This window comes from Dryobates pubescens, chromosome 5, assembly GCF_014839835.1.
Source record: "Dryobates pubescens isolate bDryPub1 chromosome 5, bDryPub1.pri, whole genome shotgun sequence".
NCBI lineage: Eukaryota > Metazoa > Chordata > Aves > Piciformes > Picidae > Dryobates > Dryobates pubescens.
In genome coordinates, this window is record NC_071616.1 from 38,335,735 (window position 1) to 38,361,557 (window position 25,823).

The 25,823-nt window shown below is 41.0% G+C and overlaps 1 protein-coding gene across 2 annotated transcripts in view; it reads left to right on the top strand.

Moving 5' to 3' along the window:
- The window catches only part of SLC25A21 (solute carrier family 25 member 21), a 258,560-nt gene that overhangs the window by 213,676 nt on the left and 19,061 nt on the right, over positions 1–25,823 (top strand). For both annotated transcript variants that reach the window (XM_054162058.1, XM_054162059.1), the window contains exons 4-5: positions 16,181–16,247; positions 23,092–23,151. In XM_054162058.1, coding sequence (XP_054018033.1) covers positions 16,181–16,247; positions 23,092–23,151 — 127 coding nt within the window. The remainder of the gene's footprint in view (positions 1–16,180; positions 16,248–23,091; positions 23,152–25,823) is intronic.

Genomic DNA, 25,823 nt, shown 5'->3' on the forward strand with positions numbered 1-25,823 from the left:
TGTTGTTTGTTTGCTTTGCAAAGCAAAGTTTTGGATGAAGTCAAGGTAATTGTAGCATATTGATTTAATCCTTACCAGTTGGCAGAAATACTTAGGCTTTGAGAAGAGACTACTTCTTCCAGACCGTTCATTCTCCCAAGCCTTTCTTTGTAACAAGTAATAGTTCCATTCAACTATTTTAAAACAAATAACTGAAATTGAGATTCTACTTTAATGCCAGTAAAATAATTCTAACACAAAAGTTGATTACACACAAATGGCAGATACCTGATAGTGCTCCCCTTTTTTCATCTTTGTTTTTCAACCTTAGAACACGAGAAGTAACGAGTGCTGTACCTGGTCCTTTGTTGCAAGTCTCTGTTGCTAAATTTGTTTTCTTAATCTCTTCAAATCTTGTAGCCGAGGCTTTGTTTGCAGTTCTCAAAATTTTCAGTGACAGGAGGCCACTTTCCCATTGCATCAGTCAACCCACTTCCAAGAAAATATTTCCAAAGGCTGTGTGTGCTTTTGAAAACATGAAGACTGAGGCACCAGTGTTTTCTTTAATAACTGATGAAAAATAAAATGTTAGTGATTAGAATCTGTGTGGTTTTACTCAATTTGGGCATATCCCACAAAAGATTAGAAAAAATATGTATTACCAAAGGATCATCCATTACCAGCGGGTAATTTCCTGGACACTGAAATGCAAAAGATCCAAGAACACTCTGCAGCTCCTCACAATTCTGTATGTGTGGAGCTGTACACAGCTACAGATGTTTCCACTGCGGCAGAATTCACTAAAAACTGCCAGGGAATTTGGCCCAGATGTGCTATAGAATTACAATGACCCTGGTAATAGTGAAACTTTAAGCAGCAAACACCAGATGTCCAGTAAAATGGTTAAAACTGAGATCCAAAGCGTTTGTTGGTTGGTTTGGGGGTTTTTTTACCACATCATCACAAACAAGTATGTCGTGAATAAGCTGAAAATCTCAAGTAATACTTCATTATCCATCATCTCCAAGACGATTCTCGGTGCTTGGCTTGTTGTGAGGCGGTGCCATTCGAGTACAGCGTCTCGTAAGGGGGCTGCATTCCCAGGGGCTTAAATAATTTTGAGAAATTAATTCATTAAATGGGTAGGTACTTTGAACTTAGTGTAAGGTTGTGGGGTGTTTTGGTTTTTTTCTCCTTACCTCCTTTCTGTACTCATATTCCTTGAAAAGTGATTCTGACCCTGTGTGCGCTGTGCTGCCGCTGTCTGACGCGATAGCTTGCCCGCAGACAGGATAAATGATCTGCTGTTAGTGCCAGCTAATGTAGTTCTGCTTTAGCTCAAATGGTAGCAGACTCGAGCTGCAGTACCAGGCTGCTCAGGCCTCCGTGCACTGCTACATTCTGTGTCTGTATGAGTGGTAGATGTACTTTTCCTACAAAATACAACTATTCATTACATTATGAGGCACCGCTTTATACTTTGTGGTTTCCAAGGAGTCCATGTGTAGGGCAGACACCAGAGATGTGGCAAAGCATTTTTCTTTCCACCCCCTATAGATTATTTATGATTTTTAAGATACCCTTAAACTTACATTTTAGACACTGATTTTTCAGGATGCACATTTAGCCATTTTTTTAAGTCTCTCCAAACAAACAAACAAATCATTTCTGTTAGAAACTCTGAATCAGAACGTACCAAGTTATTCACAGAAGCCTGGGTGTGTTTGTAGGTAGTGTAGATCTGTATAGGGCAATCGACAAATGTCAGTATTCATAAGTGAGAGTCAACCTTTTTTGCTTAAATTAGCTTGAATGTAAGAGTAGTCTGCTTTGTCTCTGGAAAATAATAGTGCCAACCTTATTTACATGGAAGTAGGCCTGATAGGTAAAAAACAAAGGAAAATAGGAAGAAAGAACCACAGGTACAAAAATATCTTGAATACTTAGAGGTTAGAAAACCTAAGGAACATGTAGTCTTTCAAGGGAAAGGAATAGTATGTTCTCCAAACTGCCTTAAAAGTTCTTTGCAAAAGATGTGGTATAAACTCTATTAAAACAAAGAGGACCACTTTGCCTTCAAGAGGAGCTGACTCAATGAGTAAGAGCCATCTAGAGCTTGTAGCTCTGTTACTGTTACTTTTACACCGGTGTAAAATTTGTTTGGTAAAAAGTTGTGTTCTTCCCCAGAAGAAAATGTCATCAGAAACCAACCAGCACATCATGGCAGAAAGAAACTTTTACTGCATTCAGAAACACTCCTGCTCAAGAATGTATTATTTCTCAAGTTTTTCAGTTATGCAGCTCTGTAGATAATTTTCACCTGGCCTCAGGCGACATCCTTGACTGAATTTTTGTAACCCAAAAAGAGAACACAAAGCTGTTGGCAACACAGCTGTGAGTTTCATTTCTTTCCTCTTTTCTTTTCCTTTCTTTTTCTTTTTCTTTTTCTTTTTTTCTTTTTTTTTTCTTTTTCTTTTTCTTTTTATTTTTCTTTTTCTTTTTCTTTTTTCTTTTTCTTTTTCTTTTTCTTTTTCGTTTTCTTTTTTGTTTTCTTTTTCTTTTTCTTTTTATTTTTATTTTTATTTTTATTTTTATTTTTATTTTTATTTTTTCTTCTTTTTCTTTCTTTTTTTCTTTTCTTTTTTCTTTTCTTTGCTTTGCTTTGCTTTGCTTTTTTCTTTTCTCTTTTCTTTGTTTCTCTTTTCATTTTATTTTCTTTCTTTTCTTCTTTTCTTTTCTTTTCTCTTTTCTTTTCTTTTCTCTTTTCTTCTCTTTTCTTTTCTGTTCTCTTCTCTTTTCTCTTCTTTTCTCTTCTTTTCTTTTCTTTTCTTTTCTTTTCTTTTCTTTTCTTTTCTTTTCTTTTCTTTTCTTTTCTTTTCTTTTCTTTTCTTTTCTTTTCTTTTCTTTTTTTCATTTCTTTATCCAGTTCTAGGCTCCCCATTCATGGAATCAATAGGGTTGTAAAAGACCTCAGAGACCATCAAGTCCAAACTATCACCCAACACCTCACGACTAACTAAACCATGGCTTCAAGTGCCACATCCAATCCTTTTTTTGAACACCTGCAGAGATGGTGACTCAACCACCTCCCTGGGCAGCCCATTCTGAAGGCAAATTACTCTTTCTGTGAAGAACTTTATCGTCTTGAGCCTAAATTTGCCCTGGCACAGCTTGAGACTGTGTCCTCATGTTCAGGTGCTGGTTGCTGGGAGAAGAGACCAACCCCCACCTGTCCACAACCTCATTTCAGGTAGTTGTAGAGAGCAATAAGGTCTCCCCTGAGCCTCCTCTCCTCCAGGCTAAACAACCCCAGCTCGCTCAGCCTCTCATCATGGGGCTTGTGCTCGAGACCTCTCACCAGCTTTGTTGCCCTTCTCTGGACAAGTTCAAGTGCCTCAATAGCCTTCTTAAATTGAGGGGTTCTTTCTTGAACTGCAGACACACATTTTATTCAAAGCTCACTGACACTTTTAAGCTTTTCAGCTTTTAGCTAACAGCAAAACAGAACCTGTAGAAGACCCTGCTGCATTGTGTATCAGTGCTGATAGCATTGGATGCCTTTTGTTAGCCCCTTGCCTGTGGATGGCCATTGCTCCAAACAACTTTACTAACTGTTCCTTCAAGGCCACAATTACAGCTACAATTACAGCAGAAACCATTGCACTTGGAACTCTCAGCCCATCCTTGGCTTGCAAATCTGCTTGTAACACTGCCTTTCTTGTCTTCCACGGCAGTTTGATAGGCACAAGTTTGCAAGGAAACTGCAGTTCTGACTGCTTGTTACCCTAGATAAAGCAATGTAAATGTCTTCTTATGTCCTCAATAGTTGTACTGCCTGAGGATTACAGTGAGGTCTCCAAATCAACTCTGCAGATTACCAGTTCATAATTTAGTCATGCCTAGTGAAATGTTGTTTTCACTGATTTTGTAATGCTCTCTGATGATATGAACAAGGAAGCAGTGTGGTTGCAAATTGCAGTTGTGCTTGCAGAGTGTGCAAATTATACTGCTTCAGAGGTGCAGTGATAAGCTCCAGTTACTCTGGATGAGTTCTAAGTGCTCATAGCTGATTACTAAGCAAATTTTGTGACACGTTTGTGAGCTATGCAAGGAAAAAACCCATAAGCCATCTCTTTTGCAAATTCAGAGAAAATGAGAGATCTAGAAGAAAAGTACATTTTTTTCCCCAAATTGACTTTCTTTTTTACATATTGATGGATATAAAGGCATTATTATTTTCAGCCATAAAGTGCAGAAAGGTTTGACCCTAAAAACTCACGCTGCCTGCTGTAAAATAGCTAGCACTGCATTTACTCAAATTGCTGCACGAAACACTTTGTTCACTTGTAGAGGACTGTACTCTGCCCACTTTTAAGGGTAGCTTGGGAGAGAGACTTCATTTGTTTTGTTTATTCAATGTTGAAGTGGCAAAATTTCTTTTCTGCAGAAGAATTCGAGTCAAGCAGGGTGCTGGATCAGAAAAGTGTAATGAGAAAAAGAAAACATTTCAGAAAAAAAAAAGATGTTCAGGTTAAACCTGCCGAGGCAGGTTTGCTGCTCAAAGAACACCTTGCAAGTTGGTGTTTTGTTTTGTTGGGGTTTTTTGAATAAATAATCCAATAGAAACTGCCACATCACTGAGACACAGATTCCATTGCTTTTTTTAAAGGCAACCTGTCAGGTTTCTTTACAGATGTCTGTGCAGATGAGGAGGCTGTTTGGCAGGTGGGGCATGGCTACATAAAACAAAAGCAGATCAGTGAATGGTAAGTCATAATAATTAGGGCAGTGACTTCTACATGATTCTTCCTTTCAAGCATTTGGCTTGCCTGTTGATCTGTATTTATGTATGGTAAATCCTTGAAAAATCTAACAACTATTTAACAGCCAACTTTGGTAGGAATCCTTTGATAAATCTTTGGTAAGGCTTCATTTAAATTTACCTTGCCTGTCCTCTCTTTGAGAAATTCAATGTGAAGGTTAGTCACCTCTCCCAAGTAATTACATGGCATAGCCTGGAGAAGAGGAGGTTCAGGGCAGACCTTATTGCTCTCTACAACTACCTGAAGGGAGATTGTAGCCAGGTGGGGGTTGGTCTCTTCTCCCGGGCAGCCAGCACCAGAACAAGAGGACACAGTCTCAAGCTGTGCCAGGGGAGGTTTAGGCTGGATGTTAGGAAGAAGTTCTTCACAGAAAGAGTGATTTGCCATTGGAATGGGCTGCCCAGGGAGGTGGTGGAGTCACCATCACTGGAGGTGTTTAGGAAGAGACTGGATGGAGCGCTTGGTGCCACGGTTTAGTTGATTAGATGGTGTCGGACGATAGGTTGGACATGATGATCTCAAAGGTCTTTTCCAACATGGTTTATTCTATTCTATTCTATTCTATTCTATTCTATTCTATTCTATTCTGTTCTGATCTGTTCTGATCTGTCAGATTGCTTTATTTTGTAGACTATGTGAGAAGAGCAAGAAGAACAGAAGGTGGAATCTGTTCGGAAGTATTGCTGCTTATTGCCTGAAAAGGAAGTTTTTATGTTTGAGTTATATTGTGATTTTTAAAAATGGAAATAATTTTGTTTGTGTGAATTGTAAAGTCTATTTGTTCTTAGGCTGAAGTAACAATGAGAAAAATGCATTAGCCCATGCGGTATTTTTAGGACATTTGTGTGAAGAATATGAGGTGTCCTTTTGGGCATCATTCCAGCATCCATGACAGTCAGTGTATGACTCAGATCATCATCTGACAGAGTTTTCTTAAGCAGTGTAACCTAGGATGGAACAAAGGGCTGGACTTCAGTTTCACACCTCAACTTTATCACACTGGTACTGCCTGATTGCACTCCAGATGTGGAGAAAATGTGTGTGGCATTGTTCCTCTGTAGCTGTTAATGCTTTCCCTCATACAATCATAGAATCATAGGATGTTTTGGGTTGGAAGGGCCCTTAAAGGTCCTGGTGGACAATCCATGGGACAGAAATGTGCCCTTGTGGCCAAGGAGGCCAATGGTATTATCCTGGGATGCAGTAACAAGGGTGCAGCCAGCAAGTGAAGGGAGGTTCTCCTCCTCTTCTACTCTGCCCTGTGAGACCACACCTGTGTCCAGTTCTAGGCTCACCAGTTCAAGAGGAACAGGGATATACTAAAGAGTGTCCATGGAGGGCTACAAGGATGATTACAGGACTGCAGCATCTGTCTTATGAAGACAGGCTGAGAGTCTCAGGAGAGCACAGTAGAGAGGGAGAATCACTTCCCTCAGCCTGCTGGTTACACTTCTTTTGATGCAGCCCAGGATGCAGTTGGCCTTCTGGGCTGCAGACACACATTGACAGGTCATGTTAAGCTTCTCCTCAACCAACACCCCAAGTTCTCCTCAGAGCTACTCTCAATCCATTCTCCACCCAACCCACATGCAGGACCTTGCACTTAGCCTTGTTGAACAACATAAGGTTCATAGAGGCCCTCCTCTCAATATAATGATTAACTCTGAGTGAACAAAGACTCAAGACAGAATGTGGTTTCAGTGACACACACACAGGTGTTTTGTCAGTCTTTAGGCTGGTAGTAGCTATTTGCCTGGGTTTCCTCACACATCTGTGTATTAACATTCACTCCCGTGATACATCCAGGTACCACAGCTGTCTGCCAGATGGAAATTCAAGTGATAGTATGGTGCCATTCCCTACCTAAGTGGTGCTGCCAATGAAACACACTTCCATTCCTGTGCATGTCACAGAATCACAGAATTACTGAGGCTGGAAAAACCTCTGAGATCATCAAGTCCAACCTATGCCTTGACACCATGACATCAGCTAAACCATGCCACCAGGTGCCACATTCAATCTTTACTTAAAGACCTCCAGGGATGGTGACTCCACCACCTCCCTGGGCAGTCCATTCCAGTGACTAACCTAACCTAAACCTCCCCTGGCACAGCTTCGTACCATGCCCTCTTGTCCTGTCACAAGTTGCCTGGGAGAAGAGCCTGACCCCCACCTGACTACAACCTCCTTTTAGGTGATAAGGTCCCCTCTAAGTCTCCTCTTCTCCAGGCTGAACAACCCCAGCTCCCTCAGCCTTTCCTCATACGACATGTAAGCCTGTTGTGCTCTACTGGTGCAACTATCAACAGTCTCACTAGTATAAAATAATGAATCTTTTATGATTTCCTACTAGGGAGTACTGTAGAGGGAGTAAGAAATATACCCTAAAGGTTGAGGTGCTAAAAGATGGAATCATATTAATTAGTATGTGCATGTTTGTTTATTTGTCATAATACCCTGTTCTTTTTAATGTTAAAAAGTGCAGGGAAAACATGTGCAATTCTGAGTTTGTTAAAAAACACTAGAAAACCACTACTGGCCTAGATTTACTTTAGACTTTGGAAGATTAATGTGTTTATGAATTCAAATTATTGCAGACAACATTTTGCACCTGCAGTTATGGTTGCCTGCAGTTCAGTTCCCTTTAAGTATCCACATCACTGATTGCATCTGTAAATTAAAAACATCCAAGTGACCTAAATTACAAGGACAAATAATTGCAGGTGAAAAACCCATACAAGCACAAAATTGTCTCTGAAAGCTGGTCTTCTAAATCTCATCGTGTGTTATGCACTGTATCCTGAACCTAGAGTCCTTTTGGGAGAGTCCCTAATCTGTATAATGGCACTGAAAGCCCCTTGAATCTCATGTTCAGCTAGCAGATGGGAAAGAATACATGCAGTCATACAACTCCCTAGGGTTTATGCATGTGGATGTTGAAGAGTATAACTTAGTCCACTGAAGGCTAACATTAACTTGCAATCAAAAATTTCCTTCCTGAGCCACATGGGTTTCTTTTTTTTCTGATGGAACTAAAACAACTTAATGTTGTGTTTTTTATGAAGTCACAACCAATCTGAGATGGATACACTCCCAGGGCAAGCACAGGAATTTTGCTCATCTCATTCTTTTTCATTTCATTAATCACAGCATCAGTTTAACACAGAGAAGTGCTGTCAGGTGGTGGTGGGGTGTTTTTTTTTCCAGAAAACACATCTAGTTATCCTCTCTAGGAGGATAGCAGAGGTGTGTGTTGGGTTTTTTTGGGGTTTATGTCACAATCGGACTTCCAAGCACACAGCTACAAAAGTCTGTTTTTTTTCCTCTGGTAGCAAAACTCCACACCAATCCTTTTCTTGCATTCTTCAGTTTCAATAGACGTAGGTGTGGAGCTACTTTAAAAGTGACTGCTTCCTGTCGTACCAGTTATGGCACTACTGTTAGCAAAAGGGGGGGGGGGGGGGGCAAAAAAAAAAGAAACAACAGCCCTTAAATTCTCCTCCAGTGTTTGAACAACTAAAACTCCTACTGAACAAATGAAGCGTTCTGCCAGTTCTGACAATCGAAAATGCAATGAAGAATTTTTCTGTTTCAGAAGCTCTAGGCAAAGCTGTTTTGGCATGTCTGTAGCTTGTTCCTATTGCAAACAAAGGGGCAGCTAGAGGGAAAAGTCTTTGGGGGAAGAAAATGCTGTCAGTTGTAAGAAATGAGACATGTAGACCCATTCTACAGCCCAGCTAGTGGTTACATGCAGGCAATTTTGTAAGAGCCTAGACCAGCTGCCAGTGATAACAACGCTGCCATTTGCACTGATTTCAACAAGAATTGTATCAAAGAGACCACCTTAAGGCTTCTCAGAAGCATGGGCAAAACTGATATTTCATTTGCTGGTGATGGGGGCCAGACTCTAAGCGTTAAGAATGAGCAGGCAAAGGTGGCAAGGAGCCCAGCAATGCGAGGGTGGGCTGGCAGCACTGGGAGCGAGCAGTGTGTGCTGCAGCTGGCAGGGTCCTGCCTTTTTGCCCACCAGCAGATGACATCCTCCCTCCCAGGTAGGCCAGTTTGTCCCTCAGCAGAAGCTGGCAGCTCAGCTTCACAGGCCCCTGGCACCTGCAGAGTAAGTGGTTGAGGTGTGAGCATGTCTCTATTTTTCTTCAATTCCAATTTAATTTAATATACATCAACCTATTACTCAAGAAGTACATGGTAACAATGTACCATTTAACAAATTAATTCATAATCATCCCTGGGGAAAAAAAAGCCAGAACAAGATGGTATTTTTTTGCACACAGAGAGAACTGCCGAAAGAACTTCAGCTTCTGAGATTTTCAGGGTTTTTTTAGGTTCTTGAGTGCAGCAAAACACAGAAAGCATGCAAGAAATATATAGCAAAAGAGATAACTAGATCCTCATTGAGATAAATTTTAACAAAGATTCCTTTTTACTCTCACTTTTTGCTGCCATAGACATAAGAAAGGGAGGAGAAGGTTTCATCTGGAGGGATTTGTATTTATCTGTGTCCTGTAACTCACATAAATTCAGAATGCAGCCCAGCAAGCTAAAAATCAGCAAGGATTTTTACCAAGAGATTGAGAGGTGATTAAAACTCACGGAAGAAAGGCATTTCTCTGTAAGAATAACAAAGTCACATGGTTGATGGGTCATAATAACTTCATAATCTGACCCACATGCAGTAAGTATGGTGATGACTGTCATTTTGAATAAGTGAGGTAAATTGATGCTGATTATTAATCCATTTCTTGGCCAGTCTGGTTGTTTCTGAGCCAGCTCCTCCACTGTTTGGTGCTTTTTTTTTCCTTCCTTTTTAACCAGTCACTTTTCATACTCCTTGTTGTCTTAACTTATTTGAGGGAATTCTTTCATGAATGGGTATGCTCCTAGTATGCTTACAGCTGGACATTTGGTCTTCTTTTAGGATATTAATATTAGGATACTGTCTTAAGGGGGCCTAGAAGAAAGCTGGTGAGGGACATTTTAGGATGTCAGGGAGAATGGAACAAAAATAGGAATGAGTAGATTCAGATTGGATGTTAGGAAGAAGTTCTCCACCGTGAGGGTGGCGAGACACTGAAACAGGTTGCCCAGGGAGGTGGTAGAAACCTTAGCCCTGGAGGTTTTTAAGGCCAGGCTGGATGCGGCTCTGAGCAACCTGCTCTAGTGTGGGGTGTCCCTGCCCATGGCAGGGGGGTTGGAACTAGGTGATCCTTGAGGTCCCTTCCAACCCTAACAATCCTATGATTCTATGATATAATACAGCAGTGTTACTACAGATTCATGGTAACACATCATTTTGTATTACGTTTACTCGTGCTTTTCCTTAATTCTTGTGTGAAAGTGAAAAGTTCAGTGAAAGAAATTAAATATGCTATGAAAATAAGGACCTGGTGTTTAGCGGTGGTGTCTGAAATGGCAGAAAGCTGCACAATACCCATAGAACAGATAAAGATATTTGCATAATAGAAATTCAGAAGCCAGCTAGGCTAAGTATGTCATTGATAGCTTTATATGAGGTTCCTGTAGGGACATGTGTTTAACATTTGCAGTAAAATAATATGCATGACATGCTTCACAAGATAAAAAAAAAGGGGGGGGGGGGGGGGGGGGGGGGGGGGGGGGAGGAGGGGGTTGCAGAGCAAGAGAGTGTGCAAGGCTGATTTTCTGTGAATGCATCCAACCTGTAATATCTTTTCAAGTATGCCAAACTTTGTGCTTGTTATCCCTAAACGACACCCAGTTCAGGGATGTGGTGGAAGCCACATCCCCTGGAAGTTTTTAAAGCTAGCATGGATGGGGCTCTGAGCTACCTGATCTAGTTTGAGGTGTCCCTACCCATGGCAGGGGAGTTGGAACTGGATGATCCTTGAGGTCACTTCCAACCCTAACAATTCTGTGTGTGATTCTCTCTAGCATACCTCTTCAGATGGGCGAGTGGTTTTAGACACTGTAATTGAGGGTGAACTGCAAGTGAACTGTCTAGGAGCTTGCTGCTCTCGAAATAAATGGCTAAATTTTAAGTCCCTTTCTCTCAGTGGTAGGTACTAATTTGTGACTGCCTTCACTAAGCCTTTGCTAGTTTTTTTTTCCTGAAACTTCAGGGAATTAAAAATCTTTTAAATCTCCAGTTAGGCCAACACAAAGATTACTTCATGCTAACAGCTTTATTAGATTAATATTGCCATGTTATCAGTTGTTTCACTTTCTGTTAGCAATAAATTCCCAACATGCTACATACCACAACATCAAAATGAAAGCCTAAGCACATTTTGTTACATGTGGACATATTTTCTTCCTTTTTGTTTTTAATAAGTGGAAAAAAAAACCAACACCCACCTTTTTACCTGGTGTGTCTTCAAAGTTTCTTCCCTTTGTTCAACTAAAACATTGTGTAAGAAACTCACGCATTTGTTTAATGTAAATGATGTGGTCATGAAACCCAGGTCTTTCATTTATACTTGGGAAAATGCAGAGGTAATGAAAGCAGAATTAGACCTAAGAAAGGGGGGGGTGGGGGGTGGGGGGGGTGTTTCAATTATAAAACAGTATGGGTAAGAGACTTGCATTTGACAGCAACAGAAGAAAGGGAATATTGTGTTCATGCCTTCAATCAACTTTATTAGATCCTTAAAGGAAAAATTATGTGACAGACAGAGAAGCAAACAACAAACTAAGCAAGATCCCAATTTCAGTCTAATTTGGGGAAAACAACTGATTTAGGTTGGTCGTTTTGCCAGGGTGAATGACTCAAGGCTTCCAAACAAGAAATGTAAACCAGAAGGACAGCAAAAGCCTGAAAGAACAAATTGAGAAGATATGATTGACTGTAATGTTTCAAAATCAACTGCTGCAAAGATGAGTTTGGGCTGCTGCCCAGAATACAATTGAATGGTGATGTTCATTTAGACCCTTAATGCTAAAACACAATAAGATGTAGCTGTGTTCTATTAGAGATTTGCTTGTTCTTTCCAGTGTCTCTAGCTAGGGATATGATGTCACATTGCCTCTCTTCTATCACACACTGCAGTGATTGCTGCTGCTGCTGTTCCACAATTCTTCTGAAGGCCAGTGTTCTGTAGAAAGGCCTGAATCCAGGTGATAATATCTTTCAAATGTGAGGTGTCATCACCATTCATTAGCTGAGTCTAAAGCACTTTGTACAGCACGTGAAAGTAGGCTAGCTCAGTGTTATTAACCAAGGAGATGTATAACATCATTGTATATGTACTTTCTGACTGGCAAAGCCAGGGAAGCTTTTCTTTCTATCATGATCATTTGGTGGTGCTGGTGGTTGGTTTTGGTTTTGTTGGGGTTTGGTTTTGTTAGTGTGTTTTTTAAAGTAAGTAGTTCATTCTGAAAAGATTTCCAATTCTTGTGTCTTTAATGGCACAAGCCCTACGAGGAGAGGCTGAGGGAGCTGGGGTTGCTTAGCCTGGAGAAGAGGAGGCTCAGGGGAGACCTTATTGTTCTCTACAACTACCTGAAGGGTGGTTGTAGCCAGGAGGGGGTTGGTCTCTTCTCCCAGGCAACCAACACCAGAGTAAGAGGACACAGTCTCAAGCTGTACCAGAGGAAGTTTAGGCTTGAGGTGAGGAGAAAGTTCTTCACTGAGAGAGTTGTTAGCCGTTGGAATGTGCTGCCCAGTGAGGTGGTGGAGTCGCTGTCCCTGGAGGTGTTCAAGAGGGGATTGGACGTGGCACTTGGTGCCGTGGTCTAGTAGGCATGAGATCTTGGGTGACAGGTTGGACATGATGATCCTTGAGGTCTTTTTGGACCTTGTTGATTCTATGAGCCTATGATTCTATGAATTTGTAAAGCATTATTTGGAAAAGCTCAGGGCAGCTGCTTGTCCTTTACTTCAGAAACAGAAGACTCTGACAGAGACTACACTTCATGAAAGAAAAAAAAATTACCCAGCTGTGACAATAGGCAGTGATGAGATGGAATTGTCTTCTACTTCCTTCTTTCATTTCTTTCATCTCACTGGCTTTTTGGTTTTTTTTCCCCCTGTTTCTTTTTCAAATGAGGAAGAAAAAAAATGACAACCCCTAAACCACAGCTCATAATTAAATACTGAGCTAGTCCTTACTGTGTTTACTGAATTACATATTGCATATAAGGTTGTATATCCTCAAAGTTTTCATGTGTTTTTACATTGCTAAACTTAATGTGTACCATAGGAATAGGATTTAACTCCTTCCTTCCTTTCTTTTTTTTCTCAAGATAAGATTTGCCTCAACAGAGGAAAGGAGTCAAACAGTGAAATCCAGTTACAGATCCCTTAAAGTTATAGGTATTCATAGAGCCATGAATTGCAGATCCCTTAAAGTTTTAGGTGTTCATAGAGCCATGAATTAGTTGCTGAGCTCCGTGGATTCTCCTGGTTCACAGCAGAGGTTTCTCCAGCAGAAAATCTTCTGTGTTGATCTTAGAGCTGCAATAAGCAGGTCAGCTTGACATGACATACACAGCGATATCTTCGCACAGGTGTCTTTGCTGCAGGGTGACTGACCTGGTAAAGACAGCTTTAAACCAGGGAGGGAGAGAGTTACCGCAGCTCTGAGGGAGCGATGTGGACAGGGCTGACAAGCAAAGTGCCTGGGGTGATGCGAACAATGAGCAACAGAAAATTCACAAAGCAGGGCTTAAGTGGCATCGCCTCCAGCATTTGCATGCAAGCAAGGAAGTCTGTGCGAGGTGCCGGCTCACTAAGGCACGGAGCGTGGGGTGTAAACACGAGGAATTAGAGATCCGTGTGTAGCCGCAGGGGTAGGATTTTTTTGGGATCCCAGAGATGCTGTGGATGGCTCGCATGACTGGAATGCTGCAGTGGAGGGATACAGACTCTGCAGAAAGGGCTGGCAAGGAGGGGGAGCTGCCTCTCCCTTTATGGGAGAGAGCAACTGGAGTGCGTGGAGCAACGCCTGAGGGTGAATGAGAGAGCCTATGGGTAAGCATTAAAGAGCATACTCCAGGACTGGTGACTTTGTAGTAGGCTTACTATGGACTGCCTGACCAGGAAGAACAAGCAGATGAGGCCCTCTACAGACAGTTAGAAGCAGCCTGGTGTTTACAGATGCTAATCCTCAGAGACTTCAACCACCTTAATATCTCCTGGAGGAACAACATAGCAGAGCATAAGCAATTCAGGAGGCTACTGAAGAGCATTAATGAGGAGAGATGCCCCTCAGGACATCACCATAATAATATTATAGTATCAGTCAGGGTTGGAAGGGACCACAAGGTCCTCCTTCTCCCTTCAGGAGACTAGACTGTGGCCTCTTTAAGAATCAGCTTGGAAAAGTCCTGTGGCATAATGCTCTGGAGGGAAGGCAAGACCAAGAAACCTGGATAGCATTCCAGAATCACCTCCACTCAAGAGAGTCCATCCCAACAAGCAGGAAGTCAGGTAAAAATGCCAAGATGCCTATTTAGTTGAGCAAGGAGCTCCTGGCAAAACATAAAAAGGGGAATATACAAAAGGTGGAAGCAGAGACAGATAATGTAGGGGGAGCATAGAAACAGCCTGAGCATGCAGAGACATGATTAGGAAAGCCAAGGCTCACCCATAGCTGAGCTTGGTGAGGGATCTCATCTAAATGGTGAAAGGAAGAAGGGAAAATGTAGGACTGCTGCTGAGTAGGGCAAAAGCTCTGGTGACATAGGGCATGGAAAAGGCTCAAATACTGAATTGCCACTTTCACCTCAGTTTTTATTATGAAGACCAGCCTTCAGAAATTCAGAGCTCCAGAGAGAAGGGAAAGGTCTGGCATAAGGAGGACTTACTCTTGGTCGAAGAGGATCAAGTTGGAGAATATTGACGCATACTTGACATATAATTCCATGAGCCTGACGGGATGCACCCAGATGTGCAGACAGAGGTCACTGATATCATTGCAAGATCTTTAAATGGTCGTGGCAACTTGGAGAGGGGCCTGGGAACTGAAAAAAAGCACATGTCACTGCTACCTTCAAAGAGGGCAATGAGGAGGATCCAAAGAACTACAGGCTGGTCAACCTCACCTTAATCCCTGGGAAGGTGATGAAGCAGCTAATCCTGGAAATCATTTGCAGGCATGTGAAGGGCAAGGCAACAACCGGGAGCAATCAGCATGGATTTATAAAGAGGAAGTCATGCTTGAGTAACCTGATAGCCTTCTGTGATGAAATGACTGGCTGGGTATATGAGGGGAGAGCAGTGGGCATTGGCCTACTTAGACTTCAGTAAGGCTTTCAACATTGTCACCCATAAAACAGTCATACAAAAGTTAGTGAACATGGACTGAATGAACAAACAGGGAACTGAAAACTGGCTGAAAACTGACTGCCAGGCCCAGAGGCTGATGATCCGTGGATCTGTGGAAAATCTAGATGGAGGCCAGTAATTAGTAGTGGACTGCAGTGGTCAATACTGGATCCAGGTCTGTTCAATGTCTTCATTAATGATCTGAATGATGCAGCAGATTGCACCCACCAAAAGTTTGCTGATGATACAAAATTAGGAGGAGCAGCTTAATATACCAGAGGGTTGTACTACCATTCAGATGGACATTGACATGTTGGAGAAATGGTCTGGCAGCAACTTCATGAAGTTCAACAAGGTGAAGTGTCAAGTTCTGCACCAGGGAAAGAGCAACCCCGTGCACCAATATTATACAGTGTCCAACTAACTTGAAACCTGAAGGTCCTTGTAGACACCAAGCTGAACACGAGCCAGCAATGGGCTCTGAAACCAAAAGGTCTACTGGTATCCTGGGCTGCATTAGGAGGAGTGCTGCCAGCAGATCAAGGAAGGGTATCCTTCCCCTCTACTCAGTACTACTCACACCTGGAATTCTGGATCCTGTTCTGAGCTGCCCAGTACAAGGAAAAAAAGAAATATTTCATCTATTTGGAGGCATATTTAAAACTAAACTTTAAAAGATGTCTTGTCTTAGCATCTGATGAAGGTTTTTGTATGCAACTTTCTGGAGAGACAGTTTCTTCCAAATCTGTACTTTGTGATTTCAGTTTTCATGATCAGTGCTACGTCCAGAAAAATTAAAACAATTAGATAATACTTCCTCTTCATTGTCAAAGATGTTCCTCTTTAAATGCAATTTCTTGCCTACTCAGAGAAAAATAGATTGAAGTTTCCCATATTCATTACTGATTTTTTTATATCACCTTACCATCACAGAATAGAATTGACAGCAGGTTAGTTACCTAGCAAGCAAAGAGTACCTTTATTGGTCTATATGCTTGGAAATGCTGAAATGTTTGTGGCTTTTCTCAAAACAGAAAATGGAATTGGCAATATGGTAATGATATGTTGTTTATCCATACAAAAAAATAAGTCTTTCTTTTTTTTTCCCCTTTCATAGATTTCTTGGCTTCTACAAAGGAATATTTCCACCCATCTTGGCTGAGACACCCAAAAGGGCGGTGAAGGTAAAAAAGCCCGTACTTCCTCCCTTACAAAAATGATTAGGAACAGTAACAGCTGTAAAACATTTTATTTCCCCCCCCCCCCATATTACCATCATAAACTTATTTGGCATGGTAATACTCTGATTTTTACTAGGAGGAAACTTCCCTGTTGATAGCACAATAAAAACTGTGCTTGATTAAAAAGGATTGGATGAGGTTTTAAAATGCTAGGCAATTTTTGACCTGTGTTGTATAGCCTTGCTGCACAAGACAAATTGCAATTAATTTATGTAATTAAAATTGATGAAATGCTTTAAGTGGTATTTTAGTCTCACAATTAACAAATTAATTGGTTAATAAATTAACACGAGCAGCCATTAAAGAAGCCATTCCTAATAAACAAATAAATAAAGTAATCTGAAGCAGTTTACTTGGGGGTTTGAAGTTCTGCCTGGAGTTTTCTTGTCCTCCCAAGAGAACTCTACTCTGTGCTGTCCCTTTTTCACAGGTTGAACATCATAATGGGTAGGACTCTTCATCATGCAAAGAACATCTGACTCCAGCTCTCTCACATTTCAGATTGATGCTACCGTGTCCAAGCGTATTTGCTGTCAGTTGTTGATCTGATTTTCTTTTATTAGCCTTATGCTGATTTGTAGAGCATTGTTTTGGTACCATTTCTAAGCAAAATACATCATCTCTTTTGTTTTTCAGTTCAGTCCTGCAGCCTTTTTAAATAAAACTCAGTATTTAAGCATCTCAATGTTCTAAATCTAGGAAAGCATCCACTATGTTAGGAGCAAATCTTTGTCTTCTGTGTCAGTACTTTGAAGTTTCCCACAGTTGCATTGAATGTCTCTAAAAGCAGTTATTGTACAGAATGTCTTGAGTTTCCTTACTTTATTCTTTTCTCTTTTTTTTTTTCCCCCATTATTTATTTCTAAAAAGGTTGCATATGATTCTGATCTTTAGTCTGCAATTAATCATTCACATTCCTGTTCTTCTACAGAGGAATAATATTTGTGTAAAGTGACAGGATGTGACCTTGTAACAGAATCCTGAAGGAGTTCTGGTAATGTCATCTTCTTGTTTGCACTGGCATTTTAGATGCAAATGACATATGTCACCTATCTCAAAATTACTTAACACAGCAAAGAAACAAAAGTTCTATCTTATAGCAAAGTATTTAGAAGATTCTTAACAACTGATTGTCTTCAGACTGTGGTGTTTCCTCTGTCTTTACATTTCATTTCGTCTGAAACAGGTCAAAGCCAATCAGATCATGCTTTATAGGTTCCAGTATATACCTATATATATCTATATATCCTTATCTCTCTCTCTCTCTATGTATATATATAGAGATATATATATAGTTATAATACAAACCCAGGTTTTATTTCTCTCCTTCCAATCTGAATCATTCAAAGATTTAGAGTCACTTTCTTACTCAGATTGATGACATTGGCTTAAACCCCACAATATTCAATACAATTATAGAATCCTAGATTTAAGTTGAGAAGGATCTCTGGAGGCTATCTGGTGAGCCTCCTGCTCAAAGCAGGGCTGCCATGATCTGGTTGTTCAGATGCCTTGTCTAGTCAAGTTCTGAAAATCTTCAAGGATGGAGACCACAGCCTCTCTGTGCTCCTGCTCCAGTGCTTAGCTGCTTTCACCATGAGAAATTTTGCCTTATCTCCAATCCAGTTTGCTCTGTTGCAGCTTTCACCTATTTCCCTTCATGCTACAGTTGTGGACCTCTGAGAAAGTCTGACTTTGTCTTCTGTATAAAGTTTAGAGGGGGGAAGGCAAGAATTATATCCCTGTAGCCTTTCCATCTCCAGACTTAGTCGTCTCAGCCTCATCATAAGCTCACAGATTCTTAAGTGTTGTACTGATGCTCCCTTAGTGGCATTTATGTGAGGGCTTAACCATGAGAATCAGGTTTAAATGCTAAATGTTTTTTAATTAAATCATTGAGTTCTTTAATTCTTTATTCCTTTCAGTTGTATGCTGTTCTTAGGACGCTAAGAGAACTTTAAGCTACCTGTATTCTACATTAGAGAAGCTCTGTGACAGGATAGAGCAGGACAGTATCATCCTTGTAAGAACCTGGATACTGCAGGAATTCGATGGGAGATGTTATATGCCCACTCAATTTCTAATATCCAAAAGGGAGTTTGTGGCAATGCTTTGACCTGAAAAGAATCCAACTTGTCTCAGGTTTCTACTAATCTGTTTTGGATATGTCCCCAACATAAAAACCACTGCTCTCTTTGGCTCACTCTCCGCCTTTTATTATGATAATGGTCCAGCAAGCCCCAGAGGGTCCTTGGTACACTGTCAAACGGACTGGTGAGATTTAAAGGAAGGCTGTGTCCATGCCTGTGGCTTTGAGACCTGAGAAAGCACAAAACATAGAGAGTCAATCTGTACTAATATTTGCAAATAAAAATAAAGCTACTGAAGTGAAGCTACTTAGCCCCAGTTATTCAGCTAAGCATTGAAGATACAGCTTCACTTTCAGTCAACTACATTCTCATGTCTGTCATGCTATTTCTTTTTTTCTCTCTCTATTTCCCTTCTAAAAAGCAAGCTGGTATTTCTGGAAGATGAAAAGTCAAAGTTTATGACTTTATGCTAGTTTGAACTTGGAGGAAAGAAGTGGTGATGCCAATACAATGGTTAACAGATGAACTTTGGGGCAAATTTATATCGTTCATGTGTTCCCAGACATCTTGTTTCAAGCTCAGATTTTTACCTTAGAGTTATTGAGACATCTGGTAAGTACTTGGGCTATTTTCTGGGTAGCTTGAATCAAACTGTATCTTTGCCAGATGGACAATATTGGTTATTATATGCACAAAATCACGTCTTAAATACATTTATTTTGAGATATAGTCATTTTCTTATGCAGAGCCATTAACTTTATGCAACTGTAAAGAAAACTACAAATTGTGCTGAAGCTTTAAAGGCATGCTTGGTGGATGTCCATGGTATAAATCTGTATGATACAGCTACTAGCTTGCTTTTGGTTTTTTGGCAAAATCGTGTGTCTACTAGCCACTGTGGTATACCCAGCAACATTTATATTGAGTTTTATTGCTATTGACTTGTTTACTTTTTAAAATGGTATGCAGCATAGTTGCTATTGAGTAGTTCTTTTCTTTATGGCTCTAGGAAGCTATTGATTTTTGAGGTAACATTTTTAACACCAAAAGGGAAAAAAAAAACCACTGCTAGGTAATGTGTTTCTGCCTTTATTACAACCATTTTACAGATCTACAACACTATGGAAGACATTAAGGAATACCAGAAATTCCACTAAAGGTTAGGAGGGTAACAATGAGTAGAAAGATGCTGGAGAGAGAATAAAGCAAACTTTATCACAATAAGAAATTAATTTAGCTCTGTGAAGTAACTCACCCACCCACAACTGACGCTTACTCAGGGACTTCCTTTCTACCTATAAAATGTCTTCAGTTCTCCAAAGAGGCAGACTTACAGTCTGAGTCACACTTCTGTCTTTTCTGATTATTGGCCAGTGCAGCAATTTTAAACATATTTGCAGGATGTTTGTAAGATTAATGTTCGGTCTGCACACTATTTGTAAGGCAGTTCATAACGAGGCTCTCATTCCAGGAACTTTTCTGCAAAATGAGAAAATATCCCCTGCTGAGGAGCAAAAAAAACAAAATCAAAATTCCCTGTCTAGAGTATCAGGCCTTCAGATCTCCGAATTTAACATCCTGATTTTGCATTATGCATACATCTTGGCCACAACAACCCCACGCAGTGCTACGGGCCGGGGTCAGAGTGGCTGGAGAGCGGCCAGGCAGAAAGGGACCTGGGGGTACTGGTTGATAGTGGGCTGAACATGAGCCAGCAGTGTGCCCAGGTGGCCAAGAAGGCCAAGGGCATCCTGGCCTGTATCAGGAACAGTGTGGCCAGCAGGAGCAGGGAGGTCATTCTGCCCCTGTACTCAGCACTGGTTAAGCCATACCTGGAGTCCTGTGTCCAGTTCTGGGCCCCTCAGTTTAGGAAAGATGTTGAGTTGCTGGAAGGTGTCCAGAGAAGAGCAACAAAGCTGGGGAGGGGTTTGGAGCACAGCCCTATGAGGAGAGGCTGAGGGAGCTATGGTTGCTTAGCCTGGAGAAGAGGAGGCTCAGGGGAGACGTTATTGCTGTCCACAACTACCTGAAGGGAGGTTGTAGCCAGGAGGGGGTTGGTCTCTTCCCCCAGGCAACCAGCACCAGAACAAGAGGACACAGTCTCAAGCTGCACCAGGGGAGGTTTAGGCTGGAGGTTAGGAAGAAGTTCTTCATAGAAAGAATGATTGCCCATTGGAATGGGCTGCCCAGGGAGGTGGTGGAATCACCATCACTGGAAGTGTTTAGGAAGAGGCTTGATGGGTCGCTTGGTGCCATGGTTTAGTTGATTAGATAGTGTTGGATGATGGGTTGGACACAATGATCTCAAAGGTCTTTTCCAATCTGGTTAATTCAATTCAATTCAATTCAATTCTATTCTATTCTATTCTATTCTATTCTATTCTATCCTATCCTATCCTATCCTATCCTATCCTATCCTATCCTATCCTATCCTATTCTATTCTATTCTACTCTATTCTATTCTATTCTATTCTATTCTCTCCTGCTTTAAATGTGGTGGCATTTTTAACACCTGGGGTTTTAATAATTGTGGTGTGATTCCAGTGACTTTGTTGGAAGCAGGCCTTAAGTGAAAAATGTTACTGACTTTGCTATTGGACAGGATTATAAACAAGTTAAAATGGCAGTGTGGTGCTTCTTACTCACATTTCTGTACATGTAATTCATGGGAAAGCTGCACTGTTCTGATAAACCTGTGGCAACTTAGCCCTGAGGAACCGAGCTTGTCTTCTTTGGCTGAGACCCAGCACAGGTCACCCAGTATCTCTGTTTTGTCTTAAAAACTCAATTCCCTTAGGTTTCTTGCAATTCCCATATTACCATTGACCACATTTCCCATTTCCTTTTTGTGATGAAACAGTTTGATGTCACATGCATGGGCAGGTGCTATGTGGAAGGATCACGGCCTCATGTGTGGGAATGAGATACAGAGAACTTCAGAGGATCTCACCTTTGTTTGAATCAGCTTGCTCCAAACTGATCAAGTGTAACAGGTCACCTTTGGAAAGTAGCCAGGAAAGTCAGGGGTACTACTACAGTGGTATGACAGCTCTTGCTCTAGTAGATACCATCTGTGCTGATGCAATCATGCTGAAGCTATAATAGGGTTTTGTTGTTTGGTCCCACAATACTGGACATGCTGTGTAAAAACCACTTTCCTTTTGTATGCAAAGTTGTGAGAGAGATTAGAAAGTCTTTGAGGGGTTAGAGGACTCATGAGGTAGTGAGCTGTAGTTACAGCCCTTGGGTTGTTCCATGTATGAAAATTATGGAGAATAATGCCTCCCATATATTTCAGTTTACCTGGAATTCAGGTATCTAGTCTTTATAACCCACAAGATTATCTACTGTCCTCATTCCTCATGCTAGAAGATCGTTTTCATTGCACTCTGAACTGTCTTATGAGGCATCAACCTGAAATGCTTTTTCAGTGGCTTCAGCAACGTATTTCCAGGATATGAATTTGAAACAATGTGGGGCCTGGGGAGATTCACTGTACACAGAAGCACTGGACTAGAAAAAAAAATCTCTTAGGTCAGCAAATCTAGTCCCCTTGCTGTTCTATAATCTCTTTCATAAACTTGTCAAATACTCTCTTACATGTGATTTAAGACTTTTCTTCCATTATTTTTCTTGGAAGACTGTTTTCAGAACTCTACTCCTTTGTAAGAAAGTTTCATCAGGTTTCAAGTTTATGAGTGGCTTTTATTTTCATACCAACTTACTTTGTTACATATCCTTCCTTTCCTTGTTTTTCATTCTGTTGCACATTCTCTTTTGCTAGACAGTTATTTATTCTTCTTCAGTCTTCATTTTTAAATCATGCTTAAGTGCTTCTTATGGTCCTGCTAACCCCATTTGGAATATGCCTGAGGTCATCTTTGTTGAACAAACATGGGCAGGCGTGTGTGGTGTATTGCAGAAGACATCTTACCAATAATTTGAAATATGGCACAAATACTCCTTCTTTAGAGCATACCTTGACTAATGCATCTTAAACTTTGTGCCCAGAGACAAGGAAATAGGCAATGAAAGTCTGCCTGCTTATGTTAATGAAAAACTTCTTATGGACCTCAAGTGAGGTTGAGGTTATTCTCAATACTATTCTTGGAAGAACAAATTCATTCATTTACTCTGCTTTGACGTTTAGAAGATTGCACAAAAGGTATTCTGAAAGTAATAGATTTGGGTGGTAAGAAGTGTTAGGTTGCAAAGCAAACCACTTATACATGGTAGCCTTTCCCCACATTGGTGGAGAAAGGTGCACTCCCAAAAGTGCGATTTTCAAAGCCCATCCTGTAGGGAATTGCAGATGCTCAGAACTTCTGAGCGCCCCTGACTGAAAGCAGCATTTACACTGCATTTCATTATATGAAAGCTCAATGATAGAGGGAAAGTTCACAAATCAAAACCACAACCTATTGTGTTGTAAGCAAGCTCATAAAACATTATTGTAACTGCACTTGTGCTGCTATTATGCTTTATACATTAAAAAACCCAGTTCTGAAGCCTGACTGCCTACTATTGCTCCAAAGAGTGTGTGAAACAAATGTAGCTCATGCTTATTTTGCAAACCTGCATACAGCTGCTCAGGATACCAGGTAGGGTAGCTCCAGTGTAGCTTGGTTTTGCTAATTTGCATAATTCACTCATAACTTTTTTCCCCAATGCAATTTCAATCTAACTTTTCATTGCAGTTTTTCACCTTTGAACAATACAAGAAGCTGCTAGGATATGCATCATTGCCACCAGGACTGGTATGTATGGATACAGAACTTCATGTTCTAATTGAATATATGTCTCATGAACACTCCCATCCATTTCCTCCCATGGAAGGAACCCAAAATTAAAGGGGATGTTTTTTCAAGCAACAGTTTTTCTAGATAGACTTGTCCCTTGACAGTGCTGATAACAGAATTTATCAAAATGATAGTAATGTTAATTTTATAGAATCATAGAATTGTTAGGGTTGGAAGGGACCTCAAGGATCAGCTAGTTCCAATACCCCTGCCATGGGCAGGGACACCTCACACTACATCAGGCTGCTCACAGCCACATCCAGCCTGGCCTTAAAAACCTCCAGGGATGAGGCGTCTACCACCTCCCTAGGCAACCTGTTCCAGTATCTCACCACCCTCATGGGGAAGAACTTCTTCCTAACATCAAATCTGAATCTACCCATTTCTATTTTTCTTCCATTCCCCCTAGTCCTATCACTACCTGACACCCTGTCCCTCCCCAGCTTTTCTTGTAGGCCCCCTTCAGATCCTGGAAGGCCACCTTAATGTCTCCTTGGAGTCTTCTCTTCTCCAGACTGAACATTCCCAACTCCCTCAGTCTGTCCTCATAGCAGAGGAGCTCCAAACTCTGATCATCCTATTGAAAGTCTTCAAAATAATTCCTTACAGTCCCATAACATTTGTTAGCATAGATAATGTCAGTCAGCATGGAAGAATCTGTATGCAGCTTGTCATTCTTCATACCTGCAATAGTGGAAAGCCATTATCTATATCTATTTTTTCATATGATAGCAACTAGTTTGATACCTCCACCTCAAAGTGGTATTCTGCACAGCACAGTGCAGATATGATAAAAAACACAGACCTCAGTCTTATTCTGAAGACCTTACAATAGAAATATAAACTAGTGATAAGAAGCTGGTAACTCCTTTTGAAGTCATTGACAAAACTCTCTTATATATCAGTGGAGTAGATTTTAATCTCGAGAGCATAACTTCTAAAACCAAAATACATGACACATACATACATACAGAAGATGGACATAGCCAAGATGTAGCTTCCATTTGCTGTCTGCACTCTCACATATAGAGCTTAGCTCTGCTGTTGTAACATTTGGAATAAACCAAATTTTTATAACAATGACTGCTTTCTGTGGTGTAAGAATGTAAGTCATAGCAAATACCTATTTTTCATGGTAATGGCATCACAACTAGGATCTCTTTCAAACACTATTGCTTCCATTTACACCTGCCTTCCATTGCAGTGGTCATATTAACTAGTTTAAAGCAAATTTCCTCTTCTTTTTTAGTTATTCCACTTTCACAGAGCCTATAGTTATTTACAGTATCTCCTATTTTGTCTTGCATTTTTTCAACCAGCTCTCCTCATATTTAGATGTGGATAGGATAGGATAGGATAGGATAGGATAGGATAGAATAGAATAGGGCAGGTTGGGAGAGACCTTTGAGATCATAGAGTCCAATCTATCATCCAACACCATCTAATCAACTAAACCATGGCACCAAGTGCCCCATCCATTCTCTTCCTAAGCACCTCCAGTGATGGTGACTCCACCACCTCCCCAGGCAGCCCATTCCAATGGGCACTCACTCTCTCTACGAAGAATTTCTTCCTAACATCCAGCCTAAACCTCCCCTGGCACAGCTTGAGACTGTGTCCTCTTATTGTGGTGCTGGTTGCCTGGGAGAAGAGACCAGCCCCCACCTGTCTACAACCTCCCTTCAGGTAGTTGTAGAGAGCAATAATGTCTCCTCTGAGCCTTCTCTTCTCCAGGATAATAGGTTGATATTTGTCCTCTAGCAGGTAGAAAAAACAGACTTTAAGGTTCCATGATGCACCGACATTTTGTGTAGGAAAATATACTAGGAAATTGTAAACATGCAATAGCAAACTAAAAGCTGTTCTGATTCATATAGCAGATGCAGCAACCATCAGACATCCCTGATATTTGTGGTGCAGTACTGTTACCATTAAGGCCCCTGAGATAGCCATACTAGAGAGGGAAATAGATGACTGAAAGGGATTCTGATCTAAGCTAGGCAGAATGCTTCTAAGTGCCTTCCAGAGAAGGGCAACAAAGTTGGTGAGGGGTTTGGAACACAAGCCCTATGAGGAGAGGCTGAGGGAGCTGGGGTTGCTTACCCTGGAGAAGAGGAGACTCAGGGGTGACCTTATTGCTCTCTACAGCTACCTGAAGGGAGGTTGTAGACAGGCAGATGTTGGTCTCTTCTCCCAGGCAGCCAGTACCAGAACAAGAGGACACAGTCTCAAGCTGCACCAGGGGAGGTTTAGGCTGGATGCAAGGAAGAAGTTCTATACAGGGAGAGTGATTGCCCATTGGAATGGGCTGCCCAGTGAGGTGGTGGAGTCACCATCACTGGAGGTGTTCAGGAGGAGACTTGATGGGGTGCTTGGTGCCATGGTTTAGTTGTTTAGGTGGGTTGGATTGGTTGATAGGTTGGATGCAATGATCTTGAAGGTCTCTTCCAACCTGGTCTGGATCATTTTCCAACTGAAAATTTGATTGAAGATTGTGCACCCTTGGGAACAGGTCTCTTCCAACCCAGTCTGGTCTATTCTATTCTATTCTATTCTATTCTATTCTATTCTATTCTATATCAAGACAGCAGTTATTGTTCAAAGAGAGATACATAAATTAGTACAATTTT